Consider the following 13,756-nt stretch of genomic DNA (forward strand, 5'->3'; position numbering starts at 1 on the left):
CTTTCATGCATTGTTGACTGGTTGGTAATTAGTTTAATTTTGTTGTTTGCTTTGCCTCCTGGGCATGGATTGATGATGGAATCCATTCTAACTCATATACTTTTCATCTCTTAAAAAAAAACTATATTAAAAGAAGTTCAGTTTAGTTTACATGATGATGGCATAAGATCTCTCTGATCTCTACAAGTGGATCCTCTGAATCTCCAGTTTCCCTTCCTTTGAACTCCTTAAGTTTAATCTCTCACCATTACTCATTAATTTACATTGGATTTAGATTACATCTTTTTTTTGCTAGTTCTATATCTAGTTAATTTCAGATCACGTACAAGTTTCAGTCCCTGTGGATTCGACCTCGGTCTCACCGAGTTTATTACTACATCACAACCCTATACTTGGGGAGTGAACAATGATGGACTGATTGGATCATCTTCACAGAAAGGCTATGTTATGAGCCACTCACATGTCCAGACACGTGCCAGATTGGTACACGGTGATGGTGTAAAGGCCTCGTGACACACGTGCACGTGAGAGAGATTTATGACATGTTACCAACCCTACAAACTTCTGATTTGTACCCTTTCGTCATATATTGCGACAGCTATATTAGTGGACCACCATTATCTATCTCATGAGCCATCTGACAGATTGGAAAGCTGAGCCCGTCAGTTAGGTACGTAATCGAAGCTTGTAGAGAACCTGGAATGGCAGATCGGTTCCTAGATTTCCCAGACCCGTTCGGTGACCAGTTTCAGGGACTCAGTTTTTTAGGACTGACTACCTGGATCAACCCGGTTGCCTTTTTGATCTTTGGACCTTGGTTTTGAATAGGATTTGGGTCAGGTCCACCTCAAATAGAGGAATTTAGATGGCTGGCACCGCAACAATTATTAATTAGTATTTTGAGTTCATTACCATCATATGATCCGTGACATGTAATTCTAGTTTTTTATTACTAAAAATATAATAAACCTGGTCTAATTTTACCAGACTAGACCAAACCATACGATTGACTCGACCGAGTCAACAAATGTGCTGGAAATCTCACCGAGACTGAATGGGAAGAGTTTGATCAGTTCCAATCATCTACTTTCAGAGCCATGGTCCTCCATTTCAAGAACATTTTACTAAATCAGCCGAACAAAAGCCGCTAAGACGGCGACAACAGTACACTTATTGTAATTTAGGCTGCCATAGCTATAGACATCTGCAACTTAAAGAACCAAAGGTGACACAGCATCCATGAAGTCCCCATCAGACTCTAGTGCGCTCATCGACTCAGTTGGAAGACAGATCTCTAGATCCACACTGCCTCCTCCTTCCCGACCTGGATATGATGATACCTTCCCGTCGAACTTGTTTGCATACCCGCTACGAAGTCCCAGCGGCTTCCCCCATCCGAAGTCATTGCAATACATGTCGAATCTCGGAGAGCTCCCTACCATCACACTGTATCGGTCAAATCCACTTAGATGATACACCATAGGTGCCATAACCCATTCTTTGATCGTTCCACGGACCACACCATCGTTGTGAGCAGCCACGTTTTTGTGTAACAACAACGCTGCCCAACCGAGATCATGAGAAAGCAAATCACCTACTGAGGCTGTCGCAATTATGGCATTAATGCAGTTACCGAAGTAGTCAGGAGACAAGGGTGGTTGCAATCTCGATCTATTCTCAATAGCCAACCGACAGCTCGTCTTTTGGTCTACAGGAAAGCATCGGGCCCGTATAATAGATCTCCACACATGGGCGCACAAAGCTTGGAACGATGAGATCTTGTCGGTCTTGCATTCGTTGTTCGCCTTTGATTTCAGCTGTGCAATGGCTTTCGGTGCGAAATGAAAGATTCTTTCTCTTAGTGGGGGAGTTTCATACCGCTCAATGAATTCATCAGGGTTGGAGAATGGAAGGCGGACGAGGGATTTATCAACGTCGAGAAAACATCGTTGGATGACTGGCGGGTGAGAGATATGCCCAATTCCTCCCTGGCTTCTTGATATCTCAGACCACGCGTTGAGGAATCGCCAAAAGGAGGTGCCATCACCAACCACGTGGTTGAAAGAGCAGCCGAGGAAGACACCGTCGGTCAGTTCGGTAAACTGTACTGATAGAAGAGGTAAAACGTGGCCGTCGTGATTGACTGCTTCGCTGAGGGTAAAGAAGGATTTGACAACGGGTGGCACATCAACGGGAGTGAGGACATCGGCCACCGTTATATCTACGGCAGCGTGGATGAATTCAGCACCCGCGTTGTTGCAGTCGATAAAAACATGTGATGATGAAGTGTGAGAATCTCTTTCGGTTGAGAGGCGGCCAGCAAGGGGATAGAAGTAGACAAGCACGGCCGCGAGGGAATCCTTGAGGCGGTCCATTATCTTTTCCTGGCTTTGTGAGGATGGAGGGCGGTGGAAGACGAAACCCTTTTGGATGTAGTGAGCGGAGAGCATGGCCACGTCCCATGGTGCCAACTCACAACGCTGGTGGGTTTCTTCAGAAATATGGCGTGCTTTGATGGTGGTGGTAGCGAGGTGATGAACGACCGGAGAATTCATTGCCGCTAAGTAGGATGGAAGAGATAATGTTCCTCATTTATATGGAGCGGATTAGGTACGGCCACGGCCTCAAACAAGACATTCTTGATGTGGGTCCACCTTTATGCATGTAGGGTCAATTCACGCTTTCCAGTCGTTTTCCCATCGCGTCCGGATCCTCTGTTTGCCAAAACCATGAGTTTCCTGCTTATTTCCTCCTTTGCCGTATAGTCACGGGTCCGTCTCAGCCAGCGATGCAAAATCAATGCATTCCACTATCACACGGTCCAATTAGACTGCAACGACCAGCTTGACGCAAACGGATCTTTAAGGCATGCCCCCTAAAATGAAGCTGATCCAAATCAGGTGGCGTACACAGTAAGAAAGGGTGGTGGTTGAAAGATCCACCATTAATAAATTCCCAATGCGGGCCGATTCTTGCCTATAAGGTTAGGCAAACCGGAAGAATAGAAAAAACTTCATTCAAAACTTTCTCAGCATATGAGAAGATTTCAAAGGGATGTATGATCCACCTTTAATTTGAATGCTCCATTTTGGGATCTTACCCTAAAATGAAATGGAAAAACGGATGGACATTGTTGTTACGGGGAAAATCCACGGAACTATCGTCAACAAGCCGGGTCAGGTATTCTAATAGCAACAAGCGTGACCCAGCGGTCCAACCCTCGCCTCTTAGCCAACTAGGAAGAAAGCTCGACCTCTCAGCATTAGGTTGAGCTTGACCCCAATGTTAGGCCGAGCCCGACCTCAGCAGGTCAGAGGACCATGCGAAAGAAATCACCCACCTCAGGTCGACCAGGCTCACCACCCTTAATAACGACGTGACTTCAAGAAAACCAAGCCAGACCACCTCAGGTAGGCCGAGCCCGACGTAACCAACGTCCAGTCGGCCCGCATTTCGCGCCGAGGATCGCGGAAACCATCTCCTATACGGTTCTCCTCGATATCCTAGCTTAAGATCTAAAAGGATCTATTGCGCGTAAACTCATAATCCCACTAGGATTCTGTCCTTGCCAAAACAGGGACGGATGCCCTCTACGCCACCACCTCTTCTCACCTATAAATGAGAACATCCCCAAAGGTGAGAGGTACGCACAATCTCTAGCCCTAAACCCTCGACACTCATCTAAACCTAGATTCCTGACTTAGGCATCGGAGGGTCCCTGGTACGAGCCAAGGTGTTCTTTGTTTGTTCTTTGTGCAGGTTCGCAAGTCAGGGAGGGCTAACCAGATTTCTACATCAACAGTTTTGCGCCGTCTGTGGGGAATGACATTCGAAAGTCGTTCTTATTTCATCGTAGTCCAGCGATGGTGAGAGGAAAGAAGAAAGCCCTGGCCACCCCAGGTGCACTCGACCTAGCGCAGCCGAAGTAGTCAGCTTGCCATAAAGGTTCCTCTTCTCATATGTAAGCTGATTCTCCACTCGTAGGTCCGGAGCAACAATGCTGCGGCCGTGGAGGTTGAATCGTGTCCCTCGAACACCAAGTCAAGGTATTAAACAACAACATGAGCTCAATAAAGCGGTTGTTAGAATAATTGTAGCCCCACCCAACCCAAAGGACAGAGCATGCTTCAGGACAGACGGTCCCAGAGACTCGTGACTCATCTGAGGCGCCCACCCGCTCCCAAAGAAGAAAGCGGGACAATGCCTCCAAGCCCGTGTCTTCTTATGTCTTTGGCACTGCCACTCTGGCGACGACCGACCTACGTCATGAATTAGAGAAAAAGAAGTGCAGTAAGGCCTCCGAGGCTGCAGATGAAGTGGTATTCGAAAGCAGGAGCCCTGGGAAGCCGAGCTCAAAGACTTGTGAGGTAAAATTGGGGACATGCGACAAACCTAGTGAGCGGTGGAAGACAAAACCCTTTTGGATGTAGTGAGGAGAGAGAATTAACTGTTTTCTCCACATGCAATCATAAGAACCCTCCACCAAATATCCTTTGAATAAGGACAGTGGATAAAGAGATGATCAAGTGTGGAAATACAAAGTTCCCCCAAAGATATCAGTATTCGGCTGGTTAGTTGGGAGGAACAAAGTGCTGACTGTTGACAACTTGAGGAAAAGGGGTATGACCATTACAAATATTTGTCTTTGTTGCATGGCCGAAGCAGAATCAATGGACCACCTCTTCGGCCATTGCCCGTTCATAAACCAGGTGTGGATAGCTATCCTTCAATATTTCAACATATCCTGGGTTTTCCCTGAATCTTCAAACTGTTTGTTAAAAGCTTGGCATGGGCCCAAGTTAGGAAAAGAAAGGACTACGGTGTGGAGAATGTATCTTATGGCTGCTTGGTGGTCGGTGTGGGAAGAAAAAAATGGGAGATGTTTCAATGTTGTATCCAACTCGGCAGTTTCAGTAGTTCAGAAGGTGCAGCAGTATGTTGTTGAGTGGGCTTCTTACATCGTTAGTATGAAGAGCTGTAATCTGTTTCATGTTGGAGGATAATCTCCTCGCTTCCTCAACGAGTGGATCCTCTTTTTGTGTTTTTTTTTTCTTATTAATATAATTATTGTTACCTCTCAAAAAAATAAAATAAAAAAATAAAGAGATGATCTACTGTTTCCTCAGCCTTAAAGCACAGCAAAGAAACATTTGCAATGTCCATTGCTCTCGTCTTTAAGTTGTTGATCGTCCGATGGGTTGGAGCTCCCTAGCTGTAGACCAGATCCGATGTGGGTTTTGACAACCATGGGTTGGAGGTTAGTTTTGGATCCGATGATTACTTGGGGTGGACATTGGCTTGTGTCTGTCTATCTAAGGATCCAACAAGTATGCCCTGCCCAGACCTAGTTATTAATGGCCTGTTTGAAGCCTAAATTCCATTTTAATCCAAATGGTATTAGCACATGTCACAACTCAGCAACTGTCGCCTCAATTAGTAGAGGTGATAGGGTCTTAATCAGTGGAAGTGATCAGGCCTCAATCAATGGAGGTGATAAGGTTGGTGATAAGGCCTCAATCAGTGGAGGTGATAAGGCCTTAATCAGTGAAGGTGATGAGATTGGTGATAAGTCCTCAATCAGTGGAGTTGATAAGGTTGGTGATAAGGCCTCAATCAGTGGAGGTGATAAGGCCTTAATCAGTGGAAGTGATGAGGTTGGCGATAAAACATTAATCAGTGGAGGTGATATGGCCTCAATCAATGGAGAGACGTTGAAGGATATCGGCAGCAGTAGATTTTATGGAGATTTGTATTCATGTTTTTATGTTTAAATTCCTTGTCTCTGCAAACACCTAGAGTAAGTGTTCACGTTGCAATCAATTGAAATTTTTAAAAAAAAAAATGTATTTTTTCTTTAAATGGTAGTTGATTTGTGCATTTGAATGAGCCCTACAAACCCTCGTTTCATCTCTCTGCTTGAAGAAATAAACGACTAAATCACTGAGTCGACCAAAAAAAAAAAAAGGTTTGAAATCTCTTGGAAAACACTTCTTTTAGGAAGTGTATCCAAACAGGTCCTTAACATTGCTGGTCTAAGTATTTAGATGATGCACCAAGTGCGCCCCGATCCTGATTTGGGCTGATCTGGGCTTGATCACGTCTTGACTCTTGAGCTGGAAATAGAGATGCTTCAGTCTGCCCGTTTGCCATCCTCAAGGGAAACGGAGAAGCTACTTGATACTTGGTAGAGTGTGAAGCTCCATATGCCTGCACATAGAAATAGCGCACTTGGCATCTATATGACTCAGATTAATCAGCCCCAATGGTAGGACCCACTGTAATGGGGTATATCTCCCAAACTCAGATTAATAAATGACACCTACCACTTGTTACGGAGATCTGTTTGTTGAACATAGACCACTGATTCAAAATCAGCCAGCTGAGATGATAAGCTCTTCTTTTCTTTTTTGCTTTTCTATTTTTTGTTTTCTTGGACGCATGTGTACAATACAGTGTGTTCATTATTTAGACAGCTTAAATTTGAATCATGTTGTGCTACATGTAAGTTTGTGTGCACCTTTCGTATCCAACCGAGCATGTGGGTTTTTTTTTCCTATCCGAAGGGAGGTATTTTTCCTTTAGGAAGAGTGAGCACAGGACCTTTATAGGAGGCAACCTTTGATTGAAGGGTACATGCCTTAGATTTTGTGCAGCCCATTAGATTATTATTGGTGACATGGATAAATATTGAGATTGGTCTTCATGATTAGGTCTGACCAATATTCATCAATTGAAGGCTTAGCCAGCTTCTTGCACGACTTAAGACTATTGTGTAAGTAGGCACCACAACAGTGATGCATATTGAGATGCATGTGCATATAAGGTATGGTGGTGATGTTGTGCCAAAGGATGTCAATGCTGCTGTGGCCACCATCAAGACGAAGTGAACAATCCAGTTCGTTGATTGGTGCCTGACTGGAATCAAGTGTGGTATCAACTACCAGCCACCGACAGTTGTCCCAGGTGGAGATCTGGCCAAGGTGCAGAGGGCAGTTTGCATGATCTCCAACTCCACTAGTGTTGCAGAGGTGTTCTCTCGCATTGATCATAAGTTTGATCTCATGTATGTGAAGTGTGCCTCTGTGCATTGGAATGTGGGTGAGGGTACGGAGGAGGGAGAGTTCTCGGAGGCACGTGAGGATCTGGCTACACTGGAGAAGGATTATGAGGAGGTTGGGGCAGAGTCTGCTGAAGGTGAGGGATGGTGATGAGGGAGATGAGTACTGAGAAGAGTGAAGACGGGGTTCTTATCTTGATGCTGTGTTTCTTTTCTGTTCTGTTGTTTTTGTTTACTATTAGGGTTTATGTTGGTTGGTATGTATCCAGTTTCTCTGTTAGTGGTATGTGGTGCTTTTGAAAAAGAAAAAACAAAAAGTGCATTTGAGGTATATTTCTGCTTTCAGAATGCTTGATCTAGCTTTCAGTCCGCCTAACCAACTGTACTTGTAGCACCCATCTTTTTGATGATCCAAATCAATGGTGGATGGGAGATAACCCAACAATCTCACCCATTTGACAACTTAACCATACAATGTGGCACTGGGTGCCATTAAATGTGGACCATTGGTTGTCATTGCCCATTTTCATTAAACAACTAGGATCATTTAATAGGGGAGATATCAAGGTATGCCCTTTCTCATGTATGGCCACCAGAGCAATGGTTTTGGTTCCTGAAATGTGAGCACCACGGGTACCATTGTTGGGCCAAAACAATAAAAAATGGTTCTCCGTGTAACATCATGCATTTTCTTGTTTGAATTGCAATCACTACTTTGTAGTTCTTGCCCTTTGGTGGGGTATGTTGTACTCTCTTCGTGTTAGTATTAAACATTAAATCAGCTAGAGCAACCACCCAGATGTGGTCGAGGATGTGGACGTCAGCCAGGGCCACTAATTGCAGTGCTTGCTTCTTAATTTTTACAGTAATTGCTTTAGGAAATAACCTGCTTCCATATTGAAATGTTCCGAAAATGTTCATTTGAGCATAGAAACAGACTCTTGCATTATTCACGGAGCTGTCTCGAATCTATCTCATTCATGTGGCTGGAACTTGTGGTATCGCCTTGGAATCATCCATCAATTCATACAACCACTCAACCTTTGCTTCTCTCACACCCTCCGCGAAGGCAACTCAGTTGCGGATAGTCTAGCAAAGATAGCATGCAGCGGCGCTCCTAACAAGGCCATGTGCTCATCTTCTCTTCCCCATATTATCAGGGGCTCCCTAGTTTTGGACAAAATGGGTGTGGGGCTAGTAAGGAGGCAAAATCAAGGAGGGAGTGGGTTAGTAAAGCAACCTGAGTCTGTCAGAGGCTTCCTTCCTTGGACAGCGTCCCCAGCTCAGGTCCTGGAATTTTGAGGGTGGATGGTCCGGTGAGCCTCTGTACCGAGCATCGCTTGAGGTCGAGAAAGCTCTGTCTATAGGGGAAATGCTTCATCTGCAGCTAGGAGTGCTGCGTCTGGAACTCTGCTCTCTGCATGGAGGCTTCAACCCCTGTTTTTCTTTTACTTATCCTGTTCTGCTTCTGCTCTTCCTTTCCTTTGTGTAGCCAATATGATAGGTGTGGCCCAATTTTGTGTGGGGCTCACCCGAAATTCTAGCTTGTACATCTTATGTTCTTATGATCAATGGAAAAGGGGCATGGCCCTCCTTTTACAAAAAAAAAAAAAAAGAAAAAAGAAAAAAAGCATAGATGGTAATACTGATCTTTTAAAAAAAATAAAAAAATAAAAAAATTATTTAACCTCAATATATCAAAAGATTCATGCATATGCAGCTTAGTTATGTTGTAATGAATTTTGTTTTTTTAGAAAAACGCCACAAAGATTCATGCATCTTTTGGAACATTTTCTTTTGATCGGTAATGAAATTTTATTACAAAATGCCACAAAGAAATACAATAACCAAAAAAATAAAAAATAAAAAAAATAACAATAATGGCACCAGCCCGAATTAAGAAAGACAGATACAGTCGTCAAGCTTCTAAACTAGAAGCCCATCCCAAAATACATAACTCTTATCATATATCTCACAAGCTTGCCAACAAAGCTAGCCTCCACATTCTAATTCTCCATGTTGCCATGCTAGGAACAAGCCTTTGATCCCCAACATCACCCGTGACATGTTAAGGAGGCCAAAGAACCTCTTACACACCAATCTTACAATCCAGAAATGGATAAATCATATACATCTTGCATACATATAAAGCATATATTAGGAATAATCATTGACCTCTTATGAAGGTAATCGACTATGAGCACCTGCTCCTACCCACTTGCCAAGTAAAAGCCATTATGGTACGAGGTAACCATAATGCACACGAAAGCAGTATGACTCGATTGCTTTCCGATGATGGCTGAAATAGCAACGGACTTTTCCTTTCTTCACTTTGCCAAGGATGATTAGCCATGAAGCCGCTCCAAAAGCCCAATGAAATCATCCACCTCCTTATACATCAAAAATAATAAATAGAAAATGAAAATAGAAGAAAAGAAAAGAGAGGAATGAAAGACATCTTTTTAATATGAGAAAGTTGGGCCCGTTGATCTGATGCCCCAGATCATGAATGGGGGATTCCAACAATCTCCAAGATTAAACAATCCCAATCCTTCTATGTGTATGCTAGAACTAGGCCACCAAGAAGGAAATATGGCAGTGGTCGGCATTCAACTGAACAAGAAACCAAAAGGTAGAGAGATGTGACCTTTTATGGGATTTTCAAGGGATCCCCGTCACCATTGGTGCCCATCAGAGGAGGAACTGGTTTGGGGTGACCCCAAGACTGCCCAGTTAGGTGGTGTTGAGTGCTATGGGGCCACCCTAATTTATGGGTTCTATATCCAGGCCATCCATCCATCCATTTTTTTCAGTTCATTTTAGATTATAAGCCTTAAAACCAAGTGAGTCAAAAGCTCCAGTGAACCACACCACTTGAAACAGTGGTGATTGAACAACTACTATTAAAACCGGTGTGAAAAAAAAAAAAAAAAAAACAAATATTAGATTGATCAAAAACTTCTGTGGCCCACTTAAGCTTCAGATCCGCCTCATTTTTAGGCCAATGGCCTAAAATGACCTCATAAAATGGATGGACGGTGTGGATATAACACGTACCTCATGGTGAGCTCGCGGAAGTTCGTGACGTTAACTTACCATTGGGTGATGTGTGGTACACCATCAGATCCGATTTCAAGCGCCCTGCTTACAAGTGTGAGAGAGAAGGACGGGGAGAGAGGGAGACGTACAACTGTTCATCGCTGTTCCTCCTTGCCCACAAAGCACAACCCATCTATAGCAATTCTTGGATTATTTCTCCACCAACTACACGAAATGTTCTAATTTCAGCGATGTGACCCACCTTGTGATGGTCATCTCCGCCATCCCTTACCCTCTTCATGAATTCTTCTGGCATTCTAACTAAACATAATTCTTGCATTGCAGCGAGGTGCTGAAAGCCATCTGGGAGCATCTTTAGCTTTGGACAACTGTCAATATAGAGATACTGTAGATATTTCATTGTACCCTCCTCTATTCTACTCCACTCTTCCAATTCTTCCATACCAGCGATTGCCATGGATCTGAGCTTCGGAAATCCTCCAGACGTGCAATAAATCTGCTTCCCCACGTAAGCATTATTGAGACCCAAGTACACCAGATTGGGTAACTGTCCAAGGGTAATGAGTGGATCTTTCACAAATAGGTTATTCGTCAGTATAATCTCCCGGAGACAGTTGTGTGAACTAATCCATTGGGGAAACTCTTTCATCACACATACTAAATAAAGTTTCTCAAGGTTCCGTGGAGGCTCTGACAATTCTTGTAAATTGACTTCTTCATCTCTACCCAGGCCCACTATTTTGAGAGATCGCAACCATTTCAACTGGCTAATGGAATCACATAGTTGTATACAATGTTCTCCTTTTACTTCTCCAATTGTTAATTTCTGAAGTTGGGTTAAGTAACCCAACTCTCTTGAAAAGCCACCGTCGACTGATGCACCTGATAGTGTTTGGAGGTTGCTTAAACTGGCTATTTGCTTAGGCATCTTATAGAATCCCCTACTGTCTCTAAATTTCTTCAAATTAAGATGCCTCAATTTCAAAAGCTTCTCTATTCCAGTGGGTAAACCTTTCAAATTGGAATCTCTAACGTCCAGCGTCTGTAGTTTGTGCAGTCTTTGCAATGAAACAGGGAGTTCCTCAATCTGTGTCCTCCTCAAGCTCAAATACCGTAAGTGAATCAACCCTCCAACTTCATTCGGCAAAATCTTCATTTCAGTGCCTTCTAGATCTAATACCCCCAATAATTTGAATTTTGAAAACATTTTAGAGAAAGCGGAAGAGGGAAATTCCTTGTCGTTAAATAGAAGAAGTGACCGAGGATTCAATTCAAGCATGCTTCCTGGAATACCAATTGCAGTGTTTTGGATGGCCAACCGACGTTGTGCTTCTGCAAAATTATTTCTTCGATTTGTTAGGATCTCTGCGAATTGTTCCTTCTTAAACATATGAATAGCAATATCACGCATGAGGTCATGCACTTGACATGCTTTCAATTCCCCTGGACTCCCTTCAATGACAGGTTGGAGCAGGTTCCTATCAATGAGCTGAGCAAAGTAATTACTTGAAATTTCTTCAGGTGTCTTCAGTGGATGTTCCTCAATGAAGCCCTCGGCCACCCACATGCAAGTCAACTTCTTTCTCTTAATAACATGATCCTCGGGAAACAGACCACAATACAAGAAACAATATTTGAGGTGAAAAGGTAAATAGTTGTAACTCGTTAACAGGGCTCGATTTAGTCTTGCAAGATCTTCATTATCTTTCAGTTCCCAACCAAGATTTTCAAGCACATCATGCCATTCAGCTTGATCAGTGCTCTTCTTTGACATGAGGCCACCAATTACCACAATGGCGAGTGGTAACCCTTTGCATCTTTTGACCATGGCATTTCCCACTTCAACTAAGTGTGGCGGGCAAGTTCCCTGACTATCTTGTTTCATAAATGCCTTTTTTTTGAAGAGTTCCCAGGCTAGTTTATCAGATAGTGGCTTCACTTTGTGTATATACCAATTCTCATCAACAGGATGTGCTACATTTTCAGTGCGAGTCGTGAAGATGATCTTGCCTCCATCCTCACGAGGCAAAGCATATTTGACATCTTCCCAAACACTAGTATCCCATATATCATCAAGGAACAGAGCGTACCTTTTTCCTTGCAAATAGTTGTTGATCGTCTCTGCTAATTTTTCCTCATCCATTGTCTCTGTATGATTTGGAACTGCCTCCCGCCTGCTCTCATAAAATCGTTCAAGCATGCGCTTCAAGATTTCCTTCTTTTGGAATGATTGAGACACATAAATCCATGCATGGCAATCAAAACTTGTCTTTGCAGTTTTGTAGACTTTCTTTGCAAGAGTCGTCTTTCCGGAACCACCCATCCCCACAATTGAAATAACAGTACGCTGTTGTGTCTCATCTTTTTCCAGCAACAATTGCTTGAGTTTCATGGTGTCATTCTTGAGCCCCACGATGCCTGCTTCTTCGACCCAAGGAGCAGCAACTCCAGGATCTCGATTGCCACCATCTGTAGCATTTGAACTTCTCCCTTCCTGAAATGCAGCCTGAAACCCAAATCGATCACCTCTTTCTTGAATCTCCTTCACCTCCTTTCTAATATTTTGAATTCGAGTAGTGAATTGGTGTCGAACTTTTAAGTGCTTAATGAAGCAGGCATGAAAGAGAAAGCAGCCCATGAGTCCATTCCGAAGACGGCGTTGCGACTCCATTCGGATCATGAACTCATCAACTGCATCTTCGGCATTGAAGACTAAGTTCCTTACTTGGGTAATCCAAGCCTCCACAAGTTTCTCCCTCTCCTTTCTTAGATCAGCGTCCTTTAAGAAAGCTCTCATGGTTTGGAGCTCATTCTTGATCCACACAACATCATCATGAACTCCAGAGAGAAGATTCACTTCATTGATTAGTTGCTCACCCAATTTTCGAACGAAAAAGGAAATAACAGCCTCAGCCATTGCTACGCTCTCGTTTCACTTCCCACTGATTCAAAGAAAACTTCTCCTGCTTTTGAATTTTGGATGGAGAGAACTGCAATTCCTCCACCTCTTACTTTAACCTCTCCTTGCTTTCTTTTTTCTTCACTCCTTCCTTTATTCTGCACTACAATTACTGTAAAGAAAGAAAAAACCATTTAGGATCTTTTTTGCATTTCTTGGATTATTTCCCAAATCCATTGTGGGGAGCCAAAAGGAAACAGAGATGCAGCTTGTGAGCTTAAGCTAATCTGGGCTTGATGACAAACTAGAAATTTAATTAGTTTTTACTGCTTATGACTTAATTCGATGATGATAAGAAGATTTCTTTAAAGGAATTCTTTGGAATTGAATGGTAGTTTTCTTGGTCTTCATTACAAGTTTCCTGCGAAGATAATGGAATTTCTGAGTGATATGATGTCTTACTTGTATGAAATTTATATACTTATAAGACTCATGCAGATAATTATAAAAGAGAAGTAGAAGAAAATAATATGCCCCTTCTCCTTTGGTTGCTTCTGCTTTTCCTTGTTAGGTATTGGTTACGAAGGAGCCTTCCTGATCCAGTAGGCTGGGTTACGGTCGACTTGCAAAAGCTAGGGTGGAAAATGGGCTGGTTCGGACCAGTGAAGCCCGAGACCATCCTGTTAGTGTACTTCAAAAGAAAAATAAAAGAACAGGTAATTTAAAATTCACGACGGCTG

At 43.1% G+C, this 13,756-nt stretch overlaps 2 protein-coding genes and 1 pseudogene across 6 annotated transcripts; 1 reads left to right on the forward strand and 2 right to left on the reverse strand.

Annotated features, from left to right (window-relative positions):
- Nucleotides 1–1,201: 1,201 nt before the first annotated feature.
- Nucleotides 1,202–2,607, reverse strand: LOC131257935 (uncharacterized acetyltransferase At3g50280-like). The gene has a single exon (XM_058258905.1). The coding sequence runs from the start codon at nucleotides 2,553–2,555 to the stop codon at nucleotides 1,212–1,214; it is 1,344 nt and encodes a 447-aa protein (XP_058114888.1). The 5' UTR covers nucleotides 2,556–2,607; the 3' UTR covers nucleotides 1,202–1,211.
- Nucleotides 2,608–5,866: 3,259 nt separating this feature from the next.
- On the forward strand, nucleotides 5,867–7,374 carry LOC131257936 (tubulin alpha-1 chain-like; annotated as a pseudogene).
- A 1,571-nt stretch (nucleotides 7,375–8,945) lies between these two features.
- On the reverse strand, nucleotides 8,946–13,500 carry LOC131257937 (disease resistance protein RPM1-like). 5 transcript variants are annotated; one of them, XR_009177722.1, is made up of 3 exons: nucleotides 10,115–13,500; nucleotides 9,302–9,447; nucleotides 8,946–9,234 (listed from the first exon to the last, which is right to left on the reverse strand). XR_009177722.1 is itself a non-coding variant. In XM_058258907.1 (2 exons), the coding sequence occupies exon 1, from the start codon at nucleotides 13,032–13,034 to the stop codon at nucleotides 10,290–10,292; it is 2,745 nt and encodes a 914-aa protein (XP_058114890.1). In that variant the 5' UTR covers nucleotides 13,035–13,500; the 3' UTR covers nucleotides 8,946–9,444; nucleotides 10,246–10,289. The 5 variants fall into 5 exon arrangements, 2 of the variants coding, with proteins under 2 accessions (XP_058114890.1, XP_058114889.1); XR_009177723.1 differs by having other exon boundaries at nucleotides 8,946–9,447; nucleotides 10,154–13,500; XR_009177719.1 differs by having other exon boundaries at nucleotides 8,946–9,447.
- Between the last annotated feature and the right edge of the window lie 256 nt (nucleotides 13,501–13,756).

Source organism: Magnolia sinica, chromosome 10 (genome assembly GCF_029962835.1).
Source record: "Magnolia sinica isolate HGM2019 chromosome 10, MsV1, whole genome shotgun sequence".
NCBI classification, from domain to species: domain Eukaryota; kingdom Viridiplantae; phylum Streptophyta; class Magnoliopsida; order Magnoliales; family Magnoliaceae; genus Magnolia; species Magnolia sinica.

Coding starts and splice junctions, on each gene's coding strand:
- LOC131257935 (XM_058258905.1), bottom strand. CDS start 2,555: ATGAATTCTCCGGTCGTTCATCACCTCGCTACCACCACCATCAAAGCA.
- LOC131257937 (XM_058258907.1), bottom strand. CDS start 13,034: ATGGCTGAGGCTGTTATTTCCTTTTTCGTTCGAAAATTGGGTGAGCAA.